We start from the raw sequence: 27,619 nt of genomic DNA, 5'->3' as shown, positions 1-27,619 counted from the left end.
TGAGTCTTCTCCAAATTTTAGAAGACTTTCTTTCATCTCATCATCTGAATCTTTAATAAAAATGATGAAAAATACAAAGCCTTGTGACACCTTGCTTGATAATTCCCTCCAATTTGATAACAAGTTGAGGGGAGGACTGTTTGAAGATTCATTCATTCAATCAATCAATCAAGTTTCTATACAGCCTGTTCTTGGCATAGTTTGTCCACAAAGCCACTTGAAGCTTAATTGTTATACTGTACTTCTAACTTGTATCCATGTAGCTTGTTAACCAGAAGCTCATAGGGAACTGAATGTCACATTCTCCCACAACTTATTCTGGGTCTAATTCAACAATTCTTTATATCTTAATTAATTTGTGATGGATACTGTTCTTTTAGCTTTGGTTGTAATTACTGTAATAAGTATCATCACACCATCTTTTTAGAAAAATTGAAAAACTATTGAATGTGATTAGTACTTGGCTGACCCTGTCTACATGAGAAGACTAAACAGGATTAGTCCTAATTAATAGTTAGCTGAGAGAACAAGCACAGAATTAATTGCAAGTCTGTAGAACAGACTAAGACATTGAAATATATCCCAGAAGAAGACAGTGGCAAACTACTTCTTTATTGTTGCCAACAATTGTTGCCTGATTTTATCCATGAGTCATCTAGAGCTAACTGCATGGGAATCTCAAGACTCAAGGCAGACTTTACTAATCACTGTAGAGAAAGGATGGTGAAAGTAAAGGATCTTCTGAATGTTTTGTGGATGAACGGCTATGCTCTTTTACAGACCTCCAATTATTCACAATAAGAATTATTCATATTTTATAGGGCACCATTAAATGATAGCTTCATAACTTCAGATAGCATTCAGATGGTTCTAAATATAAATTGGTAACAGTAGCCCTTATAGTGTATCCTCTGATTATTTGCATGGTTATTTCTTCATCATGAATATTGCAATAAGTCTGACGAAATGCCTAAGGATGGTGATAAAATAACAGACCGACACCAGCTGCGTCTTTGCAATTCACATCAACAATTTAATTACCCATCCTTCGGAAGTCTTTCATACTGACTATAGCCTTCCGTTTGCTTTCTTCACTGACTGTTGAAGACTATGCAACAATTTTGATTTTAACCAGTCTTTGTAATACATTATAATACAGTTGATTAATTCAACAAGAGAGTGGTACCCCCCTCCCACCCACCATTTGCTATGTTGTGATGATTATTCCAGTTGTTGTTATTGTTATCCTCCTGGGATGAAGTTAGTCTCTTGTTCTTGATTTTCCACATGATCTGGCAATCCCCAGAAGAAAAAAGATTAAATAAGTCCCTATCTCGCTTCAAAGCATTTAAAACCCAGCGGAGTACTAATTATGACTCATGAAAGCAATAGTTTTTTTTTCCCCTTCTACCTATTACTGAAGGGATGGGGAACATGTTGCTGAACGATAGCCTTGGCATTCTCCACCATTTGGCTCGCTGTTCAAACCTCTTAATCCAGCAGTATTTGAAGAACCCTAGTTACCTGCTGCTTCTGTATAGGATTTGAAATTATGAATGATAGGAATTACATAGAAAGAAAAGGAAGTTTGCCAGTAACACATAAAACAGGGAATGCTTTTCTTTCGTCAGGAGGCTTGTAACCTAATATAAATTCCTGTCCAGGTATTTAATAGGCAGACGAAAAGAGGCAGTGATTAATATAGCACTAAAAAAAACCTGCTTCAAATAAAAATGTATTCCATAACAACACACACACACACACAGATAGTCCTCAACTAACAGTAGTTCATTTAGTGACTGTTCATAGTTGCAACGGCACTGAAAAGAGAGTTCTGACCATTTTTCACACTTAAAGCGTCCCTATGGTTGTGTGATCAAAATTCAGACGCTTGGCAACTGACTCATATTTATGACACTTGCAGTGTCCTGGGGTCATGTGATCACTTTTTGTAACTTTCTGACAAGCAAAGTCAATGGGGAAGCCAGATTCACTTAAGAACCTTGTTACTAACTTTATAACTTAAGTGATTCATTTAAGAACTGTGGCAAGAAAGTTGTAAAGTGGGACAAAATTCACTTAATAACTGTCTCATTTAGCAACAGAATTGTTGGGCTCCATTGTGGTCATAAGTTGAGGAATGTATGTATGTATGTATGTATACACACACACACATATTCATATATAATTTAATAAAAGATAAAGGTAAAGGTTTTGCCTTTCCAAAAGTTTCCAACTGCAGTGGCCATTATTCATCACCGTTTCTTAGCCGAGGGAGCCAGCATTGTCTGAAGACATTTCCATGGTCATATGCCAAGGCACACAGAACACTGTTACCTTTCGACCAAAGTGCTATCTATTTATCTACAAGAGTGTGGTGGCAGAGTGGTTAGAATGCAGTATTGCAGGCTAATTCTGCTGACTGCCAACTGCCAGCAGTTTGATTCTCACCGGCTGTAGGTTGACATCCTTCTGAGATGGGTAAAATGAGGACCCAGATTGTTGGGGGCAATATGTTGACTCTGTAAACTGCTTAGAGAGAGCTAAGGCACTGTGAAGTGCTTAGAGAGAGCTAAGGCACTGTGAAGCGGTATATGAGTCTAAGTGCTATTGCTAATCGCATTTACATGCTGTTGATCTGCAAGGTGAACAAGTTCTTGTTACTGGGGCTCACCCCATTGTGTGGTACTTGGCTCTCATATCGTAATACATACTCCCTCCCTGAAAAATGTAAATCATTCCAATCTTACAGTGATTGGCTAATCAAGTTCAGCTTTCCCTCATTTGGCACTGTTGATTATTGCTTCTGGGAAATATGAGATTTATAATGCAATGCAATTAGGGGGTAACTGGAGCAGTTGTGCATACATGCACACACACACACACACACACAAAAAACACTTTGATGCAATATTTCAATATTTTTTAATATTTTGATTCTGTGGGGGGAGGGATTTGTAAAAAGGGCATATTTTGTTGACAAACTGAATACATTGCTACAACATTACAGGATTTCCAAGCAGCTTAGCAATCATTTCTGAGTCTCAAGAGGATACGGAATAATTTCTAAATGAGTGGGTTCTTCCTTTCTCAAGCACATTGTATGGAAACTGTTCCTTTCTTTGAATCTTCCAGTTCTAATCCCTTATATTTCTAGATATAAACAGGGGTGGGATTCTACCAGTTTGTACCTATTCTCTAGAACTGGTTGTTAACATTCTAAGCAGTTCGAAGAACCGGTTGTTAGAAGAAATTACTGGCCTAATCCTGTAAGAAAGGCAGGAAGGAAACATTCTGGTGTTGCTTACAGAAACTGCCTCTTCGTTAACCCTTATTACATTCTTGGCAGGACTAGACTTCCTGTCTCAGGAACATCTCTGGAGTTTTTTTCCCCTCCTTTGCTGGTACTTTGCTTGTATGGAGTGACCATTCAAAGTTACAATGGCACTGAAAAAAGTGACTTATGATCATTTTTCACACTGACTGTTGCAGCATTCCCCACAGTCATAAGAGGCCAGGTGAGGAGCTGCGTGCCTCGATGTGAGTGATATTGAGTTGGCCACGCCCAGCCAATAACATGACCACCAAGCCATGTCCACCCAGTCACAGGACCACCAAGCCACGCCCACCACCCAAGCCACGCCCACCACCTAAGCCACGCCCACAGAACTGGTTGTTAAAAATTTGAATCCCACCCCTGGATAGAAACAATATTTTAGAAGAAATGGCCAGTCTAGAAACATTTCTATTGCTATCAATTCATTTTAGCCCTTCAAAATTTGAGCTTTTTGTTGTCAGAGAAGAGATCAGCTTATTAGAAATATGGCCTATTATGAGGCTGGTTATCAGGGGTGGGATTCAACCGGTGTAGTAACCGGTTCGGTGAGCACGTGCTTTGCGCATGCATTATGTGCGCATGCACAACATTTGAAAACCATCTTCTCCTGCAAGTATCTCATCTTCTCCTGACACCCAAAATCATCTTCTCTTGCCGCGCAAAGCAGTTGTGGTTGAAAAAGCAGGAAATAAAGGGCAGCCTAGAGCCCAGGTGGGTGAAACAGAAGAATAGAAGATCGTCGGAGCAAACTGGTTCTCTCTCAGCTGATCTTTGGAGCTACTGGTTTGGGAGAACAGGGCCAAAATGGTAGAATCCCACCTCTGCTGGTTATACTTTCTACTAGTATATCAGCCAGAGATTTCTCTTCTTTTCAATCTCCAAACTCTACTTTTAAGAGCTCTCTTCCAATCAAAAAAAATAAAGCACCAAAAAAAATACATGCATGAATGTTGGTGGTGGGACAGTTTCATACTTGATGAAATGCCAGTGACTTGCTAGAATTAGGAATCTGTCTCAGTGTCCCCTTTGCAGCTACTGGCTGTCATCCATTTGTTCAGCTAGCATTATTTTCTTTCCTTCTTCCCTTCAAATAGCTCCCCTGGAAAAATTCACAGGCTGATGCCATACCACATAAATATGTGATGGTAGATAGGCATAAACTGAGCAAGGGCCTGTCTCATGGTACAGTATTTTCTTAAATGTTATAAATGAAGAAATCTTACTGATGATATCTGGTATTTGAGTATTCCTTAGCAAAGCAGTTGTAAGCTGGCTTTCTAACACCTTGAATCCTCAGAAAGTTCACCTGAGATTTGTAAAAGTCAGAAAGTGTCTTAAAAGCAGCCATGACAACCACTGCAGAGATGGGTTTCCCCTCCCCCTTTTTAAAGCAAGGGTGCAGCCTTTCTCTGCAGATGTTTGAATTGCTCCAAATTCATCATTTCCTTTCCTTTTGGATCTAGTGGCACTAATGGTTCCTAAGTTAGATTGATGGCTGCCCTAATTTATCTTGAATGAATTTGCATATATTATTTTAATCAAGAAATCATTTCTAAACTGAAAACCATCTCGTATTATTGTTTGAAAAACTGCACAGTTGTTTCACATTTGCTGGACACTTGTGTGCATACACACACACACACACACACCAAAAAATTAAGGTTACTTTCCATGGCCTGAAAATAGTCATATTTCTTTTTGAAAAGCAAGACCCACTAGACCAGGGGTGTCCAACCTTGGCAACTTTAAGACTTGTGGACTTCAACTCCCAGAATTCTTAAAGTTGCCAAGGTTGGACACCCCTGCACTAGACAATAATTTCAGCTGCAGTTCCACAGAAACTTCTGGTTTTGTGAAAGATGACAAATTGGTGCACACATTGCAAATTATTCCTTTGTAGACTTGAGAGTGGTCAGGTTTATAAAATATATTTCTATTGGTAGATTTGACTGTTTTGTGTTTTTTTAAAAATTCACAGTTGGGACAGCAATACTGAGATAGCTCTTTTGCTGCCCACAAAACTGCATTAGAAAAAGACAACTGACTGGCCTGCTTACATAGCTTGAAAGAAGCAAGATAGAACTAAAAGCTGACTAACAAATCTCAGTGTTTGATTTTTTTCCCCTCACCCACCTCAAAACTGGACATGCAATTAAAGAGCAGCCAGTAAAAAACCCAAGACATCCTAGTGATGAATATCTTGTCACAGTATCTATAGTGATCCATCAGACCACTCTAGCAGAAGCAGTCTTCCCTGGCTCATCCTGGAACATATCAATGGTCTTGGGTCTATTCAGGGATAGGCAAACTTGCAGCAGCTAAAAATTGCTGCTGAGTCTAACCTGGTTAGTCAGCCACTTCTTTTCCTGCAACCAGCTCAGCCTGTAAGTTCCTGACTGTCCCTCATGAGCACTGCTCTGTGAAAAGGTAAAATCCATCTCTCCCAAATGGTTTAAAAGAGGGCCAGAGAGAATATGTATCTAAGCGATTACATGATTGGATGGCAAGCAGTGTTCAGCTGCTCCATTTTGTCACGAAGACTTTATGATAAAGGATATCTGTGAGGCGATTCCTATACATCTGGGCTAAAGAAGAGCAACTTGGGTTAATTGGCTGTGTCTGTTCAGATAAAGAGAAGTATTTCTGCTGATTGTCTGTCCCCTTTAAGATGTTGAGTCAGCTGATGTCCCACAACAAAAGTGGATTAAGAAAACAGCCAAACCTAGAAAAGAGTCCTCTCGAATCAGGGAAGAAATCTTGTTTTTCAATCAGGCTTAATTTAGATAAATGGAAACACCACACATTCCTTCTGCATTGTAGTTGACCTCCATTGTGCTAGGACTCTTGAGATGCTTCAAAGTTGTCTATTGAATGCCGTAAAGACTACATAACTGTTTTCTGCAATCAGCTAATATGTATGAGACTTTGGAAGTGATCCCTCTTTATCCTGTAGAGCAGGGGTGTCAAACTCACGTCATCATGGTGTCATCACGTGATGTATCAGGATGTTTTCCCCCTTCGCTAAACTGGGTGGGAGCGGGGTCAGCACATGACAGATCTGGCCCGCAGGCCACGAGTTTGACACCCCTGATGGAGAGAATTTGGTAAATAGAATAAGCTGGGTATTATCAGCACTCCACAGTACTGTGGAAAAATCTTCTGAAGGGACTGCCAAAACATCCACGTGGGCATCTCTATATGTGGTGTCTTCCACTCCAGAATTTATGCTTTGTCCTTTTGATCTCCCTTCCCCCTTTCAACATTTCCAATATAACAACTGAGCCAATTGTTTCTGGCTTGGACTTGAAACTGCTTCTGAGCAAGATTGGTTTTTGAGATAACGGGGCTGTTACCTTCATGCCTGTCCAGATGGAGAGTTGAGAAACTTAACTAGCTGGCTGTTGTTCAAATCCACCCAATAAGGCTCATTCTATGTTGTGATAATAGTAGGCAATATCTGTTGACTTTAGTGGTAAATGTAAACAGAGTGAAAACCTCTGATGTCAGTCTGCCAGATCAAAATATCCTACTATTCAAAAAAAAGTTGGCTAACAGTAACAGATATTCCACTATGGAATATTCTATGGAACTCTGAAACAAAATGAGATTTACTTTTAAAATATAGGAACTTTAAAATAAGACTTCCACTGAGTCTTACAATCTGCTGGATTCTTCATCCATGATAACTTCCTCCTTCACCACCTCAGTGGCATATCTTAGAGTCTCAGGAGTCACCAGGTTCCCACATGGCCTTTGATCTCCCTCACCGGCAGCTCCAGGGGCCTCTCTCTTTGCCGTGTCAGCTTCCAAAGGGTAACAGACTTTCATGCAGTTCTTCACTGAATCTTGCACTTCTGCACTGATAGTTTTCATCTTGTTTTCATACTCTGTGAATGCTTCCTGCTGGAGCTGCAGAAAGAGACAAGAAAGGTTCACAGTGGAGAAACCTGATTGTTGCATGTTTACAAATTCAGTTATGTATCTTTTAGCAATGTCAACTTAAAAAAAAAAAAAATACTCCTCTCCGAGGACAAGATCCCTGTGGTAAATTACTTTTTCCATTCCTTTGCTGTAATTATAGGTGTGAGGAGAAGATCATTCCCACTGGGGCCTACAGGGAACTCTACCTTGCAAACATGGAGGGAATGAAAGGTTCAACCTCTTTTCCTCATGCACTGTATAGAAGTCCCAAAGAAAACTGCATTCTGATAAAAGAAAAGAAAAAAAAAAACCCTATTCAAATAAGCCTAAGCAGTTTGTTTATTCTTGCTATCTTGTAAAAGGCTCAGAACCAATAGGATTTCATGAATGAATGTTCAAGGAGGTGAATGCAATCTGTATGGCATAAATGCTGCTTAATAAATAGAGGACTGAGGGAAGGGAATAGGCTGCCTCAGCCATCCCCAATCTTCCACGTGTGTCAGCTTTGACCATGCTGATTGAGGTGTGTTGGCAGTTGCAATTCCAGTACTTCTGAAGGGAAATAATTTGTGAGGCCTTTGGACTTATTCTAGACCTCCTGCTATACTAGTAATCGTGAAAGGACGTTTGCTGTCAATTAGTCACGTGATACCTGGCTTTCTTTTTCCTTGATTTTTCCTAGGCAGGTTGACTGCTTTGCTTCCAAGACTTGTTGGTGCCTTGACTGTTTCGCATTCATCTTGAAGCAAGAGAAACATTTATGTTAGAAGGAATAACCTTCCATGCAATTATATAAATGCAACATCTCAATGCAGTATCATTCTGTAGGTACAACAATACCAGTGATGAAGTCTTCAGGGTATTTTAGCTCCCAGTCCTCCCAAAGCCCCATATTCCAGTATTATTTTTATAAATATCAGATATATGACAACTGTTTTGCTATTAAATATTACAAGCAACCCTTGACTTACGACCACAATTGAGCCCAAAATTTATGTTGCTAGGTGAGAAATTTGTTAAGTGAGTTTTGCCCCCATTTTTACGACTTATTGCCAAATTTGTTAAGTGAATCACTTCAGATGTTAAATTAGTAACACAGTTGTTAAGTGAATCTGGCTTCCCCATTGACTTTGCTTGTCAGAAGGTCGCAAAAGGTGATCACATGACCTTGGGGACAATGTAGCCATCATAACTATGAACTATTTGTCAAGCATCCAAATGTAAATCCTTCAATGATCTTAGGGATGCTGCAACAGTCATAAGTGTGAAAAATGGTCATAAGTCACTTTTTTCAGTGCTGTTGTAACTTCGAATGCTTTACTAAATGAATTGGTAAAAAAGGGAAGGGGGGGGGGGGGGGGGGGGGGGGGGGGGGGGGGGGGGGGGGGGGGGGGGGGGGGGGGGGGGGGGGGGGGGGGGGGGGGGGGGGGGGGGAGGAAGGGTGGGGGGGGGGGGTAATTTTTTTTCCACAAAAAAAAGGGGCCCCCTTTTGGGGGGGGAGGGTGGGGGGAAGGGGGAACATTCAAGTACTATCTGTACTAGAATGCTTTGCTATACATCATTGTTGAAACCAACAACTACTGAGATTTAGACTCAGTCATATGTGATAAGAAGTATGATTCAATGACTTTTTTCTTAGGTTCATGACATTTTGATCCCAATTTTATTTTTCTCTGCATAGTAAGTAATGAGTAGCTACCCTAGACAGCTAACCTGACATCAGTTTGTCTCATGCACAGGTGATCATTTGAAATGTCTTAAGGCGGTGAGAAATGTTCTATCATTGCTTGTCTAAGCCAAGGGGAGGGTCAACGGTCAACTGCTTCTGTTCCAATTTGAAAATCGCAATGATTTTCCTCATATACTTACTCCTATTGAATTATTCACTCATAATAACTATGAATTAGATTAAGTTGTGAAAATAACAGCAATGAAGTAAAATTCTGCCCTATAAATGTTTATTTTGATTTATCTATGTATTTATTTATTACATTTCTACATGATCTTAATGGCCTTAATATTTAGTTACATTAAGTTACAATAAATTAAATTTAATTCATTAATTAAAATAAATGAATTTATTTATTCTTTTTTTGTTTCATGTTATGACTTTAATCTTCCAGTTAGTTTATTCTGCTTATAATGAATAATTACACTTGTCCCCATTGTACATCATCCTGGACCCCAGATGGATAATTGTCTAAAAGGTGAAAACTTCAGTATGTTTTAACACCCACAGAAATCACAGGAAAAAAAAAGATGAAATGGTTATCAAGGCCCCACTGTAATGTATGACTTGAAGCTACTCCAGACACCATATAAAATACTGCAGTGGGAATATAGCTTTGGAAATATTCCAAAAGAGAAAAGAGAAGTACACATGATCTACTAAATGGGGGTCAGAGCCCAAGCTCTTTCCTTCTTATAGGGGTCTGTGTAAAGCTGTGAGAGCCCTTTTGGATTGGGACCCTACATCTGGATTAAAATTAGAAAGGAGGAACCATCTGTAAATCACTGGGCACAGCATTTGCCCAAATCAGTAGGGCAGACCTAATAATTGTTCTTTTAGATGCAACAGAAAGAATCCAGAAGGCTACTTACCTGCTTGACTGCTTTTACAACTTCCTGAATATGTGAATTATTGATTTCTCTTTTTAACCTTTAGGAAAAACAAAATAAGCCTTATGTATTAGTTAACATTTACAGCTTCGATTGTTGTTAAGGCACCCTCTAGATAAAATGTTTTCATACCATACGTAACCACTTAAAAGCAGAAAGAATTTCAATATAGAAAAAGTAATATTTTTTGTCTGCAAAAGAGAAGCCTCTTACAAACTCTAGTCTAGGACTGGCTAAATTATACTAATCACTTGAGCACTTACAGGTGGCAGGTTTGTCCATAAGATGGGCTGATTATTATTTGTTCAGGACATGTGGTCACAATAAAAGACTAAAATACTGGTTATTAACAGATCGACTGAAGTGAAGAAGCAGCATATTAAGAAACCAAGGGAAAGAAAGAAGATACTTTGAACCTGCCAGGTATTGTTACTGTAAGAAGCTTCGGGATTTCATTCCTTCCCATTTCTTCTCCTTCATCTCATCAAATGTTCAAACTTCGTCATGAGTTATCAAGATTGCTTATGTTGAAATCATACTCAACGAGCACTGATGGAACATGGAAACCATCTTCATTCGTAAACATGTTGGAGATGAGATGTGAAGGCCTGACTAAAATCTTGATTATTTTTACACATACAACCCCTCATACCTGCAGACATCCCTGTTACTTGTCAGGCACAATGAATTGCAATTATCCAAAACTAGAAACAAATGCTTCCAATCATCTTGCAGCTTGCAGAATGAGACAGGTCCTGTTAACTATGTTTTAATGTGGTGATTAAACCTCCCTATGTTTCTCAAGTTTTAAGTTCTCAGGTGAGAAGAATGGCTTCTTTCTCACACTCAAAAGATCTGCAAAACAGGCATAGACTCCAAATCAGGAGCGTGCAAACCATTTTTTCACATGGAGAGTCATGCTTGGTTTTGTGGGCAGTCATGCTTGATTTTCCAGCTTGGTATGCTGGAAGTCTTGTTGCAGAAAGTGGGCAAGGTTATATTAAAATTAGGTTCAAACATTAATTCAATACAGTACATGATACAACAGCAATCTATGCAATTATTTTAAAATTTCCCTTTTCATTAAAAACACAAATCCAGCAGAAATGAGCTACATTTGGGTGTGGGGTCAAAAATACCTTTCCTGAGCACTCTTATCAGTATTCTTGGCCACAGCTTGGATTTTGTCCAGTCTCTTCACCTCTAATTTCTTTTTCATTTCTTTAGTGTTGCTGTAAAGGAAGATAATCAACTTGAGTTTACAAATTTAACAGTGTACTGTGATTAATATTAAATGCTCGCTCCTTTTCTGCTCAGATCACAGAAGGTTTCAAGGTTATACAGCACTGATTTGACAATGGACCAACAAAGTAAGGTTGAGAGAAGAAAAGCTACAAAAATGAATAGAAAAATTCTGCACGCACAGACATTAATTTTATTATTACCTTTCCCAAGATTCCTTTAGTGCCTTCAGCTCAGATGCTTGCTTCTCTCTTGCAAGCTGTAACATTTTAGCAACTTTCTGTTTAAACAGAGCACAAGGAAAATGTTTTATTTTATTCTTTATTTATTTTTTAAACATTATCCCGAGTTGTTCCAAAGGTGCTTTTTCAAAAGGCAATTTGACTTTGTTTTCCTTGAAGATGTCTCGTTTCTCATCCAATAAGCTTCTTTAGTACTGAGAACTGAAGAAGCTTCTTGGATGAGAAATAAGACATCCTCAAGGAAAACAAAGAAAGTCAAATTGCCTTTTGAAAAAGCACCTTTGGGACAATCATAACAGAATAACAGAGTTGGAAGGGGCCTTGGAGGTCATCTAGTCCAATCCCCTGCTCAGGCAGGAAACCCTATACCATTTCAGACAAATGTTGTCCAATTTCTTCTTAAAAACTTCCAGTGTTGGAGCATCCACAACTTCTGGAGGCAAATTGTTCCACTGATTAATTGCTCTGTCAGGAAATTTCTCCTTAGTTCTAAGTTGCTTCTCTCCTTGATTAGTTTCCATCCAATCTTGTCCTGCCTTTAGGTACTTTGGAGAATATGTTGACATCTTCGTCCTTGTGGCAACACCTTAGATATCAGAACACTGATATCATGTCACCCCTAGTCCTTCTTTTCATTAAATCAGTCCTACCCAATTCAAGCAACTCTTCCTTAAATGTTTTAGCCTCCAGTCCCCTAATCAACTTTGTTGCTCTTCTCTGCACTCTTTCTAGAGTCTCAACATCTTCTTACATCGTGGCAATCATCATGACCTGGATGATTGACAATATCCATAGACATTATCCTGATTTGGAATTAGGAGGATGCTTTCCACATAAGGGACTCAGATTCAATAGAGGCTCAATCAAAAGGAAGGGAGCATTAATCCTTCCTTCTCCTTGAAATGTTTTCTACCACGTCCCACAGCATTCCAATCATTTGAAGCGGGTTTGCTATGGGCCTACAGGAATTACTATGGGAAAGTTGAATAAGGAAAACATGGGAAAGAAGAATGTGCCACTTTCCTACTGAAGGAACTGCATAGCAAGTGATTAATTCAATGGCTCCAGATGTTTCCAAAGCTGTGTTTGTAATATACAGTTGTGTTGCATATTGAGGTGTGTGGAGAGTGAGCTAATTTGTATTTTACATAAATTTGCAGAAGGGAACAACTGATGAGAACTCCCACCTGTCATTCTCAAATGATAAATTTTCTTGAGAATTGCCAAGGAATGATCAGTTCTGAATTATCAATTTAATTGAGTGCCCCAGAAATACAATGAAATATCATTTTGGTAATATAAGGAAGCCATATTCACATATAGCATGACCTTTCTTCCCAAAACAATAATGCAAATTCAAATAGCAGATTGGGGGTTTAAAGCCCCAGATGGTTTTAAAGCCAACTGACAAGTTTAGCATGTATATAATGCAGTCTTAATGAAATGATTCATGTTCATTATTGCTGTTTATTAAGTAATTAAATAAAAGAATGTTAATATAAATATGGTTACTATACCTCTATGGCATGCTGATCTTTCTTCTTCCAGATTGCATCATACTGTTCTTCTCCCAGGTGGAGTAATTCTTCCTCCAATTTCTCTTTTAGCTCCATCATTTTATTATCAGCATTCTCTGTCAACTCTGCAGCATTTCCCTTTGTGCTGCTTTCATCCAAAACTATCCTGCAACTTCAATAGACAGCAACAATTCTCAATCTAAGGCAGAAATGGCCAGATCCTGACTGTATTCCCCTTTTCACCTGGCATATTGTCATGATATTTACTCCATGAGCAGATCAGTAAATGAAAGAGTTATCAGTAATGCCCCAGAGTTTTTTTGATCTGCTTCCTCAATAGACAGGCACTATTTGATAAAAGAGCAAAACAACTGCAATCCAGCAGCTAGGGTGGCGTTCAAACTCTTACTTTTATATCAGAGAAATCTGGAATTTCTTGCTCTGACCTTGCCATTTCAGAAAGTAAAGATTATATATATTTTCATTTAATTCTGTCTGGAACTGTGTAATGCTTATTCTTCTATTTCATAGCACTTTTGTTTGGCACGTTTGAATAGCACTGGGAATAAACCAGTTGGTTAAAGGGCTGTTTCACACACCTTTTTCTAGCACCAAGAATAATATAATACCACCATATTAACACATATAACCCCATATTCCAATTTCTACCAAATCTCTGCACTGGTAAAGTGTAACAACCATATTGTTTGGATAGTGTCCTTTCATATATTGAATGTTTTTGAGATGATTATACTTCAAGAAAAAGATTTCAAAAAAAGCACCAGAACTGCCGTTTAAACACTAGAAAGTACTTACTTTTGGCAACACAGAAATTCATTTGTCTTTTAAGTAGCCATTCAAATATTCCACCCCTCTCCAATATTGGAAAAGGAAAACCTTAATGATTGTGGAATTAGGGGACCTAGAAATTGCATGTATGTACAGCCAAACACTCTTATCTATGTCTATTTTTTTCTAAGGAGAAACAATGTTTTTCCTTTCCCTAGCTCGGTTTTTCAATCTAAGCAACTTTAAGATAACTTAAAGTTAAGATAACTTTAAGATAACTTAGATTTTTAAGAATACATCTTAAAATTGCTGAGAAATACTGTCCTAGTTTGTAATATATTATATAGGTTGCAGACAGGATACAGATAGATGGAACTGATCCACTTTTTCAATACTTGCAAGAAATTCTGGACTATATTTTTGGAAGAACTACAAGCCCGGAAGGTGGAACATGGGGAAATTGGAAGAAAAATATGTCTAGAGAATTCTGTTTCAGGCAACCACATGCCTAGTGGTTGGATTCCATTCCTCCAGCTCTTCTGCTTGGCTCAGCTTATACCCAGGGGCAGGTACAGTGAAAGTAAATGTAAGTGGCCTCTGCTTGAGCCTACCATTTTGAGTTGGTCATAATCCATTTAGCATGCTAACAAGTTAAGCAAATCTGGTCTAGGTCTAGATGGGGAATCATCAGGGAGCTCCATGTTATATCACCAAGATGGCAGAAAGTCAAGACTGTAATGCAACAAAACACCGTTTTATTCTAATTGCAAATAATCTCTTTGTTTTATTATTTCAGAACTAAAGCCTACCTTTTTCTTCGTGGAGTTCTTGATGGGCATGACATTTCATTTCTGCCAAGCTGGCTGACCACCTCAGCGAAAAAAGCAGCGTATTTCTGTAATAGTTCTTCCTTGCGCTTTGTCATCTTCCGCTCCAACTCCTTTAGTTCCTTTTCTTGCTTTTTCAAGAGCTTCCCAAAAGTTTTCATCTGCTGTATCTCTTCAATGGTGGCTGTCTGTGGCTCTGAAACACAGTATGAAAAAGACACCCATCAGTTGAAATAAGATGCTAGGTTGCCATTTTCTTGAAGAGTTCTTTTCCACAACTAATTTACTATGCCTATTTTCTCTCAAGATTACCTTGTGTTGCATGAATATATTCTGTCTTTTTCGGCACCTCAAACATAAGAAAGAAAAAAAAACCAATACAGATCCCACTAAAGAATTCTTCAGAGCAATGATCCCCAACCTTCCTGGTACCAGGGACCAGATTCAGAAGAAAAATGGTCTTCCATGAACCAGTAGGAAGAATGGTTTCAAGCACAACCTAGATCCCATGCATGTGCAAATGAAGCTTTGCTCACTTGTCTGCCGTTTGCGTGGTGCAGTTCTTAATGGCCCAGGGGTTGGGGACCCCTGCTCTAGAGTAAATCTGTAAAAATTTCAAAGCCACCTGATGAGTACTCTTCATAATACCAATGGGGATCCCTGATACTTTGCTTAATGGTTGATCCATTTAGCTGGGTTTTCCAGCTGGACATGGAGCTGGCTTAGTAGGAAGCTGGTTTAGTGGCATCCCTTCCTGCACTTATAAATTGGGTTCCGTTACTCCATTTTGAATTCTAGCCATTACCTGAATAAATGACTATTTTTTTTCTTAAGCCCTGCCGGTGCAGTGGTTAAAGTGCAGTACTGTATAGGCAAACTCTGCCCATACCTTGGAATGTCAGGGCTCAAGCCTTCCATCCTTCTAAGGCTGGTAAAATGAGGACCAGATTGTTGGAGGCAATGTGCAACTAAGGCTTCTACATTGAAAGCCAAGTTCTGCAAAGTGCTTTTTTCTGGATTTTTATCTTACTTGAAGTGAACTTTTCAAACTTTCTCAAAACAGTAATCATGCAAGAGAAATTTGTCCCAACTGGGTCCTTTCCACAATGTAGTGGGGCACCTATTTCCATAATTCCCAGGCAATAATAAGCATTGACAACTTCATCAACATGTACTCCAAGTAGATGTGAAACTTCTCTGTTGCTCAATATACTCAATATGCATAGGCAAGCACACATACCAGGACAGCGAGTAAAAATGTAGCTTAATGTTTATTTATTAAAGACTAGCAAACAACAAAAAGAGATAACTGGCAAAACGTGACAAAAAGGAGGTAAAAGCAGGAGAGAGGCATGAATAGGCAAGAATTTACAACAATACCCTTCCAAACAGTCCAGTCCAGAAATCAGAAACATTACAGTGAGTAATTAGCATGAGCGGTCCCAAAGAGAGTGACCTTTGGTTATTCCAGCCTTAATTGCTTTATGTTCATAATGGCAACAGAATAGAGATGAAAAACAGGACACCTGATGCTCCATCCTCTATTCTACACTATGAAGGAAACAACTTGGTGGATGAGGATAATGTATCTTCTCCTTTTTTTAAAAATATAACTTTTACTTCCACTTTCAGGGGACGTATGAAGACAGCTAATGACTGCAACAAAGACCAAGAAACCGGGGAGTAGACCGTTTCCGTGAAACTTGTCTGGATAAGGAGAGGATGGGAGATTGACCATGTCTGCTCTGGACAGCTGCTCCTTAGGAGAAGACCGCAGGAGGGATATGGATCTAAAGAGCTGGTGGCTGAGCAAACAGTCCTAAGAACCATATCTACTTCCTCAGGTCCAACAGGTTCAAACTGTTCCCAGATAAAAGGCTAAGACTATGCATCTCCACCAAACTGCAATAAAGCCAGTGTCCAATTGAGAATGAATCCAAACATCAGATCCTAGTAATTCAATAGATCCTAGTAATTTCTCTGCATGCCCCTGCAAGACGTTCTCCAAACTACCCTTATCCAAGAGGTTTATGTCACTTGAAAAAGGTGTGACTATCTGCAAATGTAATAAGAGCAGAGACATAATGCTTCACTGCCTTACTGTTACTAGGTAGACCTTTATAATGGGTCTGACTCATGTTCAGTCCAGTTTATCCCTTGGGGAATGCCAGCAGTGGTCGGAATTTGTCTTTTCTCACTTCATCCTCCCTCAACTCTTCCAAAAACCACAGGGAGTGCTAAGATCTCCAGAGTGGAGATGTTTCATGGGTAAGATCTGATCTAAAGCTTCAACCATCCTAGTGGTTATTAGCAGTTCAAATGCACTGTGCAATAAGTCAGCAGAAACAACACCAAACTCCCTCTGGAATCTGGGCCCGTTAGTCATTACATTTTCTAGCCAAACTATGCCAGCAAAACTGGAAAAGGACAGAGTGTCCAGCAGATTGCAATAATTTCAATTACATACCAAACCAAAGAAAGAAGACTTAAAAGAATGTGCAAACTATCATCTAACATTCTTTAATTTCATATGCTAACAAAACAATGACTCAAGGCCGATTAGAGCTCTGCATGGAAAGGGAGATTTGCTAGCTGTTAAAATTGGCTTTATGAAAGAATGAGGAATATCATTGTTGGTGCATACTGGATAATTGCATTTTGCTGATGACATTGGTCTAAGAGCTGAAAATGCAAATGATCTGGAATTCTAGTAGTAAAAGTCAAAGACCATAGTGAAAAAAAGAGAGACTAAGATAAAATATAAAGAAGACCAAACTAATGACAACAGGTACAAAGTAGCTTCTGCCTTTCAAGAGTGAATGTTAAGTAAAAGAACCAGCAGCGAGAAATATGCCACAGATTAGCATTTGGAGTACAGTAGCAATGCCAGCCTTGGAAAAGACATTTAGATTCACTTGAGTCACAAATGATAAGGCTCAAATCACCCTACATGTGAAATCCCAGCTCTCTAAGAAGTCTACAATACTGGGAAAAGCAAAAGGAAAGAGAAAAAGAACAACCAGGATAAGGTAAATAGCCTCTGAAGTATTGATAGGTAAACTGTTAAAATCCTAAAGAACCAGTTTGGGAACATATATCTTCCACATCATATATTCTCTAAAAACCCTAAATGGCCTAGATAAAACAAAAAGTTTCAAGTCTCTTCTTACTATAATAAGAAGAGGGTTTCTTAATCCCTATTGCAATTCCCTTCCCCACAATGAAGTCTCAGGCCTGAATAAATCTGTGGGGTGGACTTTGAAAGGTATTGTGCTAAACCCCACCAGTATGTTTCATATTCTGGCTGAACCATCACTCATTTGTAATAATGATAGATGTGTGGAATCGGTTTACATGTGACGTTGTGTCAGATTGCGAAAAAGAGATGGCTTTCTTACCTGTAATTAATTTTGCAGTTTCTTTCATGGTCCCGTCCTTCAGTGTAATCAAGGTTCCTGGAGAATGAAAACAACATTACAGTAGACTAAAACTTTATTCCTTTATAAAAGATTTTGACTGTGGTCAGAATGATCAGTTTGGTCCCAGTGATGTGGGTTGATCCTACTTCTTGTCCCATGGAGCTACACCATCTCCTTTCAATATGTGAATATGTCTTCCATTCTCAGCTCCTATCATTTCCATAGCATTACCTGCAGGGCCATTTGAAGGAGTGCAATAGCTTCCCAGGATGTTTGGTATCCCATTGATTGAAAGTTTCTTTTCCAATATGGATTTCTAAAAAAAAAAAGTTCAGAAAATTGATGTCAGTGCAAAAATAGATCTGCAGAAACAATTGGCTACTTCCTACCCAATCCTATATTGTTGGGTTTTTTTATTCTTGTTTGGCACTTTAATGTTCCTGCATGAAAACAGCAAGAAAGATGAAGTATCATAAAGTGCACTTATAAAATATGTAACAAGTGGAGATATTCCATCATCATTCTTCAGGGTAGCACATGTGAATGTCCTCCCAGTGAATCCAAATTTCTCAAATTGAAAAATGTTATTTCCTTTTTCCATTCACTTGACTTCTTTTAACCGAAGACCTCAGGTTGTTTGGTTCTCTGACAGCCCCAAATAGTCTATGACTTCCTCAATAGGCATACCTTGCTATGTTTTTCACATTGACCTCTCCAAATAAATTGCTCAGCAGCACCCAGCAGCTGTGATAACTCAGAAAGTAAGATGAAAATGTGCCTTCTAACTATTGTCTTATTCTTAGCTTCAAGAAAATTCCTTTTACAGCTTCTTGATAATTAAAAGTGAAATCTGATGAAGACTTGATGAGACTGGCTGGATTGTTCTATGTCATTCTTGGACTGGAGCTGACACTGGTGTGAAATGGGAATTTGGATAAGAAAGAATTTAATTCTGTTTTTCAAAATACCTTGCAGCTAGATTTGCAGCTGAAATGGGCTGAAAGTGGGTGCTATCGACAGCTGTATAAAGCAAATCATGGTTTTAACATGGGTTAAACCAAGTCACCATGTTAATCCATAATATAGTTTGTTTCAGCTATATGATAAAGCATAATGTAGCATTTTGGTTATGTTATGTGAATGTAGCAACTATGATATATTAATCAGGTTTAAAATTCCTTGTGAGTATATCTAAAAATGCTTCAGAGGTTAAATAGGAGAGATTGTTAGTTTGTTTTCATCTATTTTAGAATTCCAATGCACTGCCCTACATTCCTTGAATCCTTTGCTAAATCCCCTTCCTCACCCTCCATATGACAGTACAATGCAGACCTGAAAACGGTCTTTTTCAATCTCAGCAACTTTAAGCTGTGTGGAATTCATCTCCCAGAATTCCTCATCTAAATCTTTAGGATTTCAGCTCCATTCTTGCAATCTGGCAAAGGGATTTCCCTCCCCTCTGTGCATGAAGGAAAAACCCTTCATGGGGCTGCAAGAACAGAGCTGAAATCTTCAGGATTCAAGGGTTTCAACTTTGTTCCTCCAGCAGCAGCCTCGTGAAGGATTTCAGCTTACCTTCATATCCTCTGCTTACAACCTTCCCTGCTGCTCTCCCCACTGACCTTCTGGGAAAGCCAGCAGAGAATATTGCAAATGACAATCACGTGATCAATAAACTGCAGACACGCAGATTATAATTATGTGACTACAGGTTGTTGTTGTTGTTGTTGTTGTTGTTGTTGCAATGTTTAGTAATGGTTGGAAGTGCTTTACTGGTCATAAATCACCCTTTCTGAAGCCATTATTAATTAAGTCCCATTTTTTTTTCCGTCTTTTTTTTTTTTTTTTTTTTATTTATTTTTTTTATATTAGTTATTTTTTTTTTATTAAAAATTTTTTAAACTTATATTTTATATTTTTTAAAACAATTGGCAAATCAAATAAATAAATAAAATAAATAAATAAACAAGGACTATCTATAAACTATTTGCTAAGCCCCTTTTTAAAGATGTTTCTTGTCTTTCAGAGAACTCTGTTAACATTCAGACTGTATGGATAACATTCTGGATCCTGATTGAAGTATTTTAGAAGTATTAATTTTATGATTCTAAAACAACATTTGTCCTTTGGCCCATTTTATTAAAAGCCTCTTTAAAATAATTGATCTCTGTTTTTCTTTGGTTGCTATTAAGTGGCATGTCAGAGTCTGAGATGGAATATGCTGACTTAACTTCTATCACTAGCATCTTGATTTGAGCTATAATACAAAAACAGATATTTTACACAAACAAAATATTATTTGGAGAACTCACCTCATTATTAGCATCTGCATTCTTCATCTTTTTATCATGTGCAGTAAAAAACTTTATTGGATTGGATAAAGCCATGGTGAGATCTATTTTTAAAAATAAAATAAAATGTACAATGCCATCTCATTATCTCCTACTGATTGATTGCTACTTCCTTTACTAAGAGCATAGTAATATTTGCCTTTTCTAATATGCTTTTTGTTATTCTAAATCAAGTAATGAAAATAATTCAAGACATAAAACTTGCAATAATAGATTGTTAAGCTACTGCATTTTGCCTGCACTGGGATAAAAATGAAATAGGCTTGCATTCAGTTCAAAGATATATCATTTATATAAGCAACAAAATGATTTTTTTCTTGCAAAACATTGAAGTATTTTTAGAACAATGCTGAGTGACCTACATCCTCATTTACAATTTTTCTTAAGAAGGACTTATATATCCTCCTTCAGCTAGGAAAAGAAGCAAAAAAAGACTTTTTAATCTTCCCCATCTTTGTCCTGTTTGGCTGATCTTGTCTAGGATCAGAAACCAAATAAGAAAAATAGCTGAAAAAAAGAAAAATAAGAACAGGTTTGGTTGTGTTTGGATAGGAAACCTTTGAAGAACATTATAAATAATCTTTAGAGTAAGGCAATGGCTAATCACTTGTGGCAAGAAAGCTGCATGGATGTATCCAGGAGCAAAGATCAATCTGAAGGAGGCATTACCTTACCTACTCTTGTCCTGGGAGACTGATAAATAGCTGAAAAAAAAGATAAACGCACCCTGTGGTTGCTACAAGTATGGCAATATATGCCAGTTCTTATTGACAGTACTTCCATAATTAGACCAGTCTAGGAAATCAATGCCATGTAGGTCTAAAATTACTTTTCTTGGAACAGCTATAGTAAAGAATATTGCAAGTCTGAGAATGCTCTCATCCTACCTTATTTTCTCATTGTGTGAATGAGAGTTCTCAATTTAGTGTTTTTTTTTGAACCAGACTTAAGTTGTGTTTCTCTGTTTATTGCCTTTGTAACAGCTCTTCCTCCTGTCCTTCAAGGCTTTAATCTTCTACACTTATTATCTTTTGATAACAGTTATTATAAGATTGACATCTTTACTGAAGGCTGCCTTAAGACACTCATATCTACCTAAAAAAAACACCTCATCCAATGCCTCATTCAAGTTATTTCACAATTTTAACTAACATAATCTTTTCAACATCCTTCAAACAGAAGGTATTGGAAATAATTTTAATTGGCCAATATACAACAGGCCTTAGCTTAAAAATCTAGAAGCAAATCAAGACTAATTGCAATAAAGAGTGAAAGCCACCTTTTATTCTTTTTTAAAATTATAGGTGTCTTGCTTTTTCATCTTCAGAATACTGTACCTGCCCATGAATCAGGAACATAATCTTTCATCTCCACATAGACAAATAGAGAGGGCATTGTAAGAGGCCGGTTGCTCTCACTACGAAGGCAGACATGATGGTAGCCTAAAAAAGAAAGTGGATTAATCCAGTAGGAAAATATGTAACGGTGGCAATTTGGATGACAGAGTAAGAAATGCAATGAGCTTGCCCAGAAAAACAGCATCATTGTAGGTTCTTCAATATTATATTATTCCTGCTTTTGTAAACTGTGTACCAGTTTCATATCAAAGTTCACAAAAGTCAGTCATGATAAAATACCTAAACTCTGGTGAACAGGATAACAAGAAAATGAAAGGAGTCCTTCAGCATTTCTTCACAATACATGCACATATATATACATACACACATACACACACACAACATACATATACATATACATATACATATACATATACATATACATATACATATACATATGTGTGTGTGTGTGTGTGTATCTTTGGTTATTCAGGTTTTCTCCCGCGTAAGATTGGAAGTATCTAGGCAACGTTTCGATGAAGTCTCATTCATCATCTTCAGGCTTCTGTCTTCAGCTCTGTGCTTCTCAGAGTGATGTGAACTTGCAGCTGCTTCTTCCTTTTAACTGCTAGTGGGGGTGTGACTTGATTGGGTGGGGGCTTGGCTGTGTTCTGATTGGTTGGGGGGTTGGCCATGTTCTGATTGGCTGGAGGTGTGTTCTGTTCAGGTGGGGGCTTGGTTGTGCTCAGGTTGGTCTTAGTTACTGGGGGATTTGAGCTGGTGAGCTGTGATCTTGCTGTTTGGCTTCGAGTTCGTGGTCGTGCTGCATCTTCATGGTGGGGGGTCAGTTCGCTTCATGTATGGCTCAGAGGGGTTTGAAGTGGGTAGTGATGCAGCTGCAGTGCGGCTTCTGGTCTGTGGTCGTGTCTCATCTTCTGTGTGGGTGTGAGTCTGCTTTTTACGTGGAAGTGTGGTGGTGGCATCTTGTGTGGCCCTCGTGGGTGTGGGTCTGGTGTCATTCATCATGTTAGGTACTCATTTGTTCATGAGGGCGGGTTTCCAAATGGCTGGTAAGCGGGAGGTGTCATCTCTTTTATTCATGCTGTGTGGGCGTTTTCTATCTCTATGGCTTCTCTGATTATTCTGTTGTTGAAGTGTTCGGTTTTGGCGATAGTTCTGGTATTTTTAAAGTCAATCTCATGTCCTGTGGCTTTGAGGTGTTGGACCAGGGAAGAGGTCGGTTCTTCTTTTTTGATTGAGTTCTTATGTTCTTCAACGCGTGCACTTATTCTTCTCTTAGTTTGTCCAATGTATGTGGTGGGACAGGCGGTGCAAGGGATTTCGTATACTCCTTGGTTTTCTAACTCGATTTTGTCTTTAGGGTTTCTTAGGATGGTGGATATTTTTCTGTTTGTGCAGAATGCTGTTTTAATGTTGTGTTTTTGGAGGATCTTGCTGATTTTGTCTGTAGTGCCTTTTATATATGGGAGGAGGGCTTTGCCGTTCTCTTGTTCTCTGTCTTGGATTTTGGTTGGGGTTTCTTTTTGGATTAGGTGTGTAATCTTCTTTCTTTGGAATCCATTGGCTGTGAGTACGTTGGTGAGAGTGTTTAGTTCGGTTTTTAGGTGTTGTTCATCAGCTAAGCATTTTGTTCTGGAGATGAGTGTCTCAGCTACGGAATTGATCTGTGCTGGGTGGTGGTGTGAGAGTGCATGTAGATAGCGGTTTGTATGTGTTTTCTTCTGGTAGATGGTGTGTCCTAGGGAGCCATTGGTCTTGGAATTTGCTGTGTTCTGCTTGATTGGTGTTTCTAATATCTTCTGTCTGTTTTGTAGCATTTTTTTGTCTTGATTGGCTGGCAACATTGTGTTCCTGTATTGGAGGTTTTTAGTGTGGCTTGGCTCTGAGTAAATGGACGGCCATCATTTATTAGGAAGGTAGGTTTCATCTGGGTGCCTGGTTGGGGTGTGTTTGAGCTGAAGGTATCAGGGGGAGTCTGTTTGTGCCCAGGTGTTTGCCTGGCTTGTGGTGTGGATATTTTTTTGTTTGAGAGTGCAGGCTTCCAGATAATTGACAGTCTGGTGGAGTCATCTCTTCTATTCATGCTTTCAGGTCTTTTTAAAATCTCTATGGCTTCTCTGATAATTCTGTAGCTGGGGTTTTCTATAGTGGCTAGGGTTTTGGTGCCATTGAAGTCGATGCTATGACCTGTGGCTTTCATGTGTTGGACTAGTGAGGAAGTGTGTTCCAGCTTTTTTACTGTATTTTTGTGTTCATCTAGGCGGGTACTTATTCTTCTATTGGTCTGTCCAATGTATGTGGCAGGGCATGATGTACAGGGGCCTTGGTTTTCCAGGTCAATTTTGTCTTTGGGGTTTCTTAGGATGGCTGCTATTTTTCTGTCTGTTTTGAAGGCAGTCTTGATGTGATGCCTGTGTAGTATCTTACTGATTTTGTCTGTCGTACCTCTTATGTAGGGCAGGACAGCTGTTCCATAGGTCTGTTCATCTTCTAGGTCTCCATTATGTCTCAGCGTGTTTTTGTGGATCAAGCCAGTGATTTTGCTTTTATGGAAGCTGTTGGCTGTCAGTACTTTAGTCAGGGTGCATATATATATATATATATATATATATATATATATATATATATATATATATATATATATATATATATATATATATATATACACACACACACCACATACATATATACATACATATATACATACATACACGGACATATACACACACATATATACATACATATATACATGCACATATACACACACAGATATATATATATATATATATATATATATATATATATATATATATATATATATATATATATATATTCTTAAGTTTTCGCGGTACTTACATGTATGGCATTCGGCTTTGTTTGGGTATTTTCCCACGTCATTGTAGTTGTTCTTTTAAAGTTGTAGACGCGTTTCAGCAGAATCTCATCTGCCATCATCAGGCTTCTGTATAGTGTTCGTCTGTGAGTCAGACTTTTACAGTGGTTTCAGATTTAAATTTAGGGCAGCCTATTGCTGTGCCAGAATGGTTTTTTCTTCATCCTGATTGGTTGGGAGTCTTGGTCTGTGTTTATTGGTCTCGGAGTTTGCTGTGTTCTGCTTGATTGGTGTCTCTAATATCTTCTGTCTGTTTTTGGCTCAAGATACAAAAAGAGCCAAAAACAGACAGAAGATATTAGAGACACCAATCAAGCAGAACACAGCAAACTCCGAGACCAATAAACACAGACCAAGACTCCCAACCAATCAGGATGAAGAAAAACCATCTGGCACAGCAATAGGCTGCCCCAAATTTAAATCTGAAACCACTGTAAAAGTCTGACTCACAGACTAACACTATACAGAAGCCTGATGATGGCAGATGAGATTCTGCTGAAACGCTACACAACTTTAAAAGAACAACTACAATGATGTGGGAAAATACCCGAACCAAGCCGAATACCATATATATATATACACACACACACACACACATACACATACACACACACACACACACACACATATATATATGTTTTCTGAGGTTCTCACGGGTATTTGTATGTGGATCTTTGGTTATTCGGGTTTTCTCCCGCGTAAGATTGGAAGTACCTAGGCAACGTTTCGATGAAGTCTCATTCATCATCTTCAGGCTTGTGTCTTCTGCTCTGTGCTTCTCAGAGTGATGTGAGCTTGCAGCTGCTGCTTCCTTTTAACTGCTAGTGGGGGTGTGACTTGATTGGGTGGGGGCTTGGCTGTGTTCTGATTGGGTGGGGGGTTGGCTGGAGGTGTGTTCTGTTCAGGTGGGGGCTTGGTTGTCCTCAGGTTGGTCTTAGTTGCTGGGGGATTTGACACGACCACAGACCAGAAGCCGCACTGCAGCTGCATCACTACCCACTTCAAACCCCTCTGAGCCATACATGAAGCGAACTGACCCCCACCATGAAGATGCAGCATGACCACGAACTCGAAGCCAAACAGCAAGATCACAGCTCACCAGCTCAAATCCCCCAGCAACTAAGACCAACCTGAGCACAACCAAGCCCCCACCTGAACAGAACACACCTCCAGCCAATCAGAACACAGCCCATCAGATAGATAGATAGATAGATAGATAGATAGATAGATAGATAGATAGATAGATAGATAGATAGATAGATAGATATAGATAGATATAGATATAGATATAGATATAGATATAGATATAGATATAGATATAGATATAGATATAGATACTTACATACACACACACACACAAACACATATATATGTTTCCTTAAGGAATGAGCTCTCTTTGTACATTCCTTCAAATATAAGAAGAAGAAAAATAAGGAAAAAGTCTGGTGGCACACATTACTCCATTTCCTATAGTTCTCTGTACCCTCACTTTCAGATCTTTTAGCCCTGGGTAGGGTTAAAGCACTGTGAATTTACTTCTGTTTGTAATCAATTAGACATGAATAAAAGGTTTTCAAGTTTTCTAGTTCTCACAAGGAGGAACGCACAAAGATGGCTTTGGGTTAGTTCCTGGCTATTGAGTCAGCCTTCTCCTCTGGCTCTATGAAGGACATCAAGATTTATAGGAAGCTACCTCAAGGTTGTGGTAAAAAAAAAAAGAGAGAGAGAGAGACAGAAAAAGTCAAATTCAATAGGCAGAAAAATGGTCAAGTCTTACCAGAGCACACAGCAGTAACTGGGATAATGCGGTGACCAATAAACTTCCCACCTTCTTCCAAAGCTACAATTCTGAGAGAAGCCAACTCTGGCATCAAAATCTGGCAGGAAAAAAAATGGCATGATGGTTTATAACCGTTTTTACCTAAAAAAAACCCAAGGTGGAGAAAACTAGTGCCATAGCTACACTTCGGAAGTCCCCTTATTTTCCGTGCTTTCATATCTAAAAGGGCTTCTCTTCTATGTTCTTGTGGATGATATGACTTACTTAGATTTTAAAAGCAAGTAGTTGAGCTGTTTCCCTTTCTCCCCATCACATCCCCAGCTATTCCTTTTCATTAGCTGCTTTCTCACTTCCTGATTCAGTTTAGCTCAAGAATAATATCGCTTTTTAAAAAAAGAAATATTCTGCCAGCTTCAAGATCAGCCACCCATATGCAGGGACAGTTCACTATATGGAATGATCCTTGTCTAACATAAAGATAGTTCTATACTGGTTTTCTTAGGCATACTAGGCATTACAAATAATGTACTTTCCAATTCCTGTGCAGAATGAAGATTATAATGCAATGAAAGGGGTACCTATTTCCACATGTTGTGATCTTGAGCTTTTGCAAATGTTTAATTTTTTTTTTAGAAAGCACAGAATTTGTAGCCCTCGATCTGACATATTTTAGGAGGGCTTTTTTTTTTTTTTTCCAAATAAAAGCTTTGAATTGAATATACTTCACTTTCTCTTAAATTTCCCATTTGCAGCATTGAAATATTAAAGAGTACCTGAGAGGGTCACTAGAAACAAGGAAATGAAGTCTGCAAAGTATTCTGCCCATAAAACATGTCTTAGAAACTACAGATTATAACAACTTCTGTTACTTAGAATTTTTGAGGAGGACTGCTTTTACTCAATGAAATGTGTTCCTGAATATTTTCCCCAACCCCGTCACTAAGTAATGATTCTAATAGTTACTTTCAAAATGTGTTGCTGATCCTGCTTATTTAATTTCATTTTTACACTGCTTCCTATATCAAGAATGACAGAGGAATCTCCCCTGTCTTAAATGCTTAAAACCTGGAAACAGCAGACATAGTACCCTTGGAAGTGACACAATATATTGTTACCTTTTCAAACACAAAAGGGTCTTCATTCCATATAGGGTTGATTGAGTTGGCATTTGGTGTCACTTTGGTTCTGTATCTACGCTTTGGATCTCCTGGTAGGCCAAACAGTTCTACCTCTACGTATGACTTGACACTGCGCTCTGAAAGGAACTGGCCAGAAATAATCTGTGCATTGAAAAAGAACAGCAGAGTAATTTATTACATAAATT

At 38.5% G+C, this 27,619-nt stretch overlaps 1 protein-coding gene across 2 annotated transcripts in view; it reads right to left on the bottom strand.

Moving 5' to 3' along the window:
- Nucleotides 1–5,305: 5,305 nt before the first annotated feature.
- PLCB2 (phospholipase C beta 2) overlaps nucleotides 5,306–27,619 on the bottom strand; it is a 73,806-nt gene continuing 51,492 nt past the window's right edge. For both annotated transcript variants that reach the window (XM_087951719.1, XM_087951720.1), the window contains exons 20-32: nucleotides 27,411–27,575; nucleotides 26,293–26,392; nucleotides 21,602–21,706; nucleotides 20,226–20,308; nucleotides 18,145–18,229; nucleotides 17,893–17,949; nucleotides 14,477–14,690; nucleotides 12,879–13,050; nucleotides 11,323–11,399; nucleotides 11,017–11,109; nucleotides 9,860–9,917; nucleotides 7,911–7,997; nucleotides 5,306–7,246 (exon numbers count right to left, since the gene is read on the bottom strand). In XM_087951719.1, coding sequence (XP_087807845.1) covers nucleotides 6,992–7,246; nucleotides 7,911–7,997; nucleotides 9,860–9,917; nucleotides 11,017–11,109; nucleotides 11,323–11,399; nucleotides 12,879–13,050; nucleotides 14,477–14,690; nucleotides 17,893–17,949; nucleotides 18,145–18,229; nucleotides 20,226–20,308; nucleotides 21,602–21,706; nucleotides 26,293–26,392; nucleotides 27,411–27,575 — 1,551 coding nt within the window. In that variant the 3' untranslated portion in view covers nucleotides 5,306–6,991. The remainder of the gene's footprint in view (nucleotides 7,247–7,910; nucleotides 7,998–9,859; nucleotides 9,918–11,016; nucleotides 11,110–11,322; nucleotides 11,400–12,878; nucleotides 13,051–14,476; nucleotides 14,691–17,892; nucleotides 17,950–18,144; nucleotides 18,230–20,225; nucleotides 20,309–21,601; nucleotides 21,707–26,292; nucleotides 26,393–27,410; nucleotides 27,576–27,619) is intronic.

This window comes from Notechis scutatus, chromosome 1, assembly GCF_049901735.1.
Source record: "Notechis scutatus isolate UNSWTSFEM ecotype Mainland chromosome 1, rNotScu1.2, whole genome shotgun sequence".
NCBI classification, from domain to species: Eukaryota; Metazoa; Chordata; class Lepidosauria; order Squamata; family Elapidae; genus Notechis; species Notechis scutatus.
Note: the sequence above shows the minus strand (reverse complement) of the source record. Positions and strands in the feature narration are given on the sequence as shown.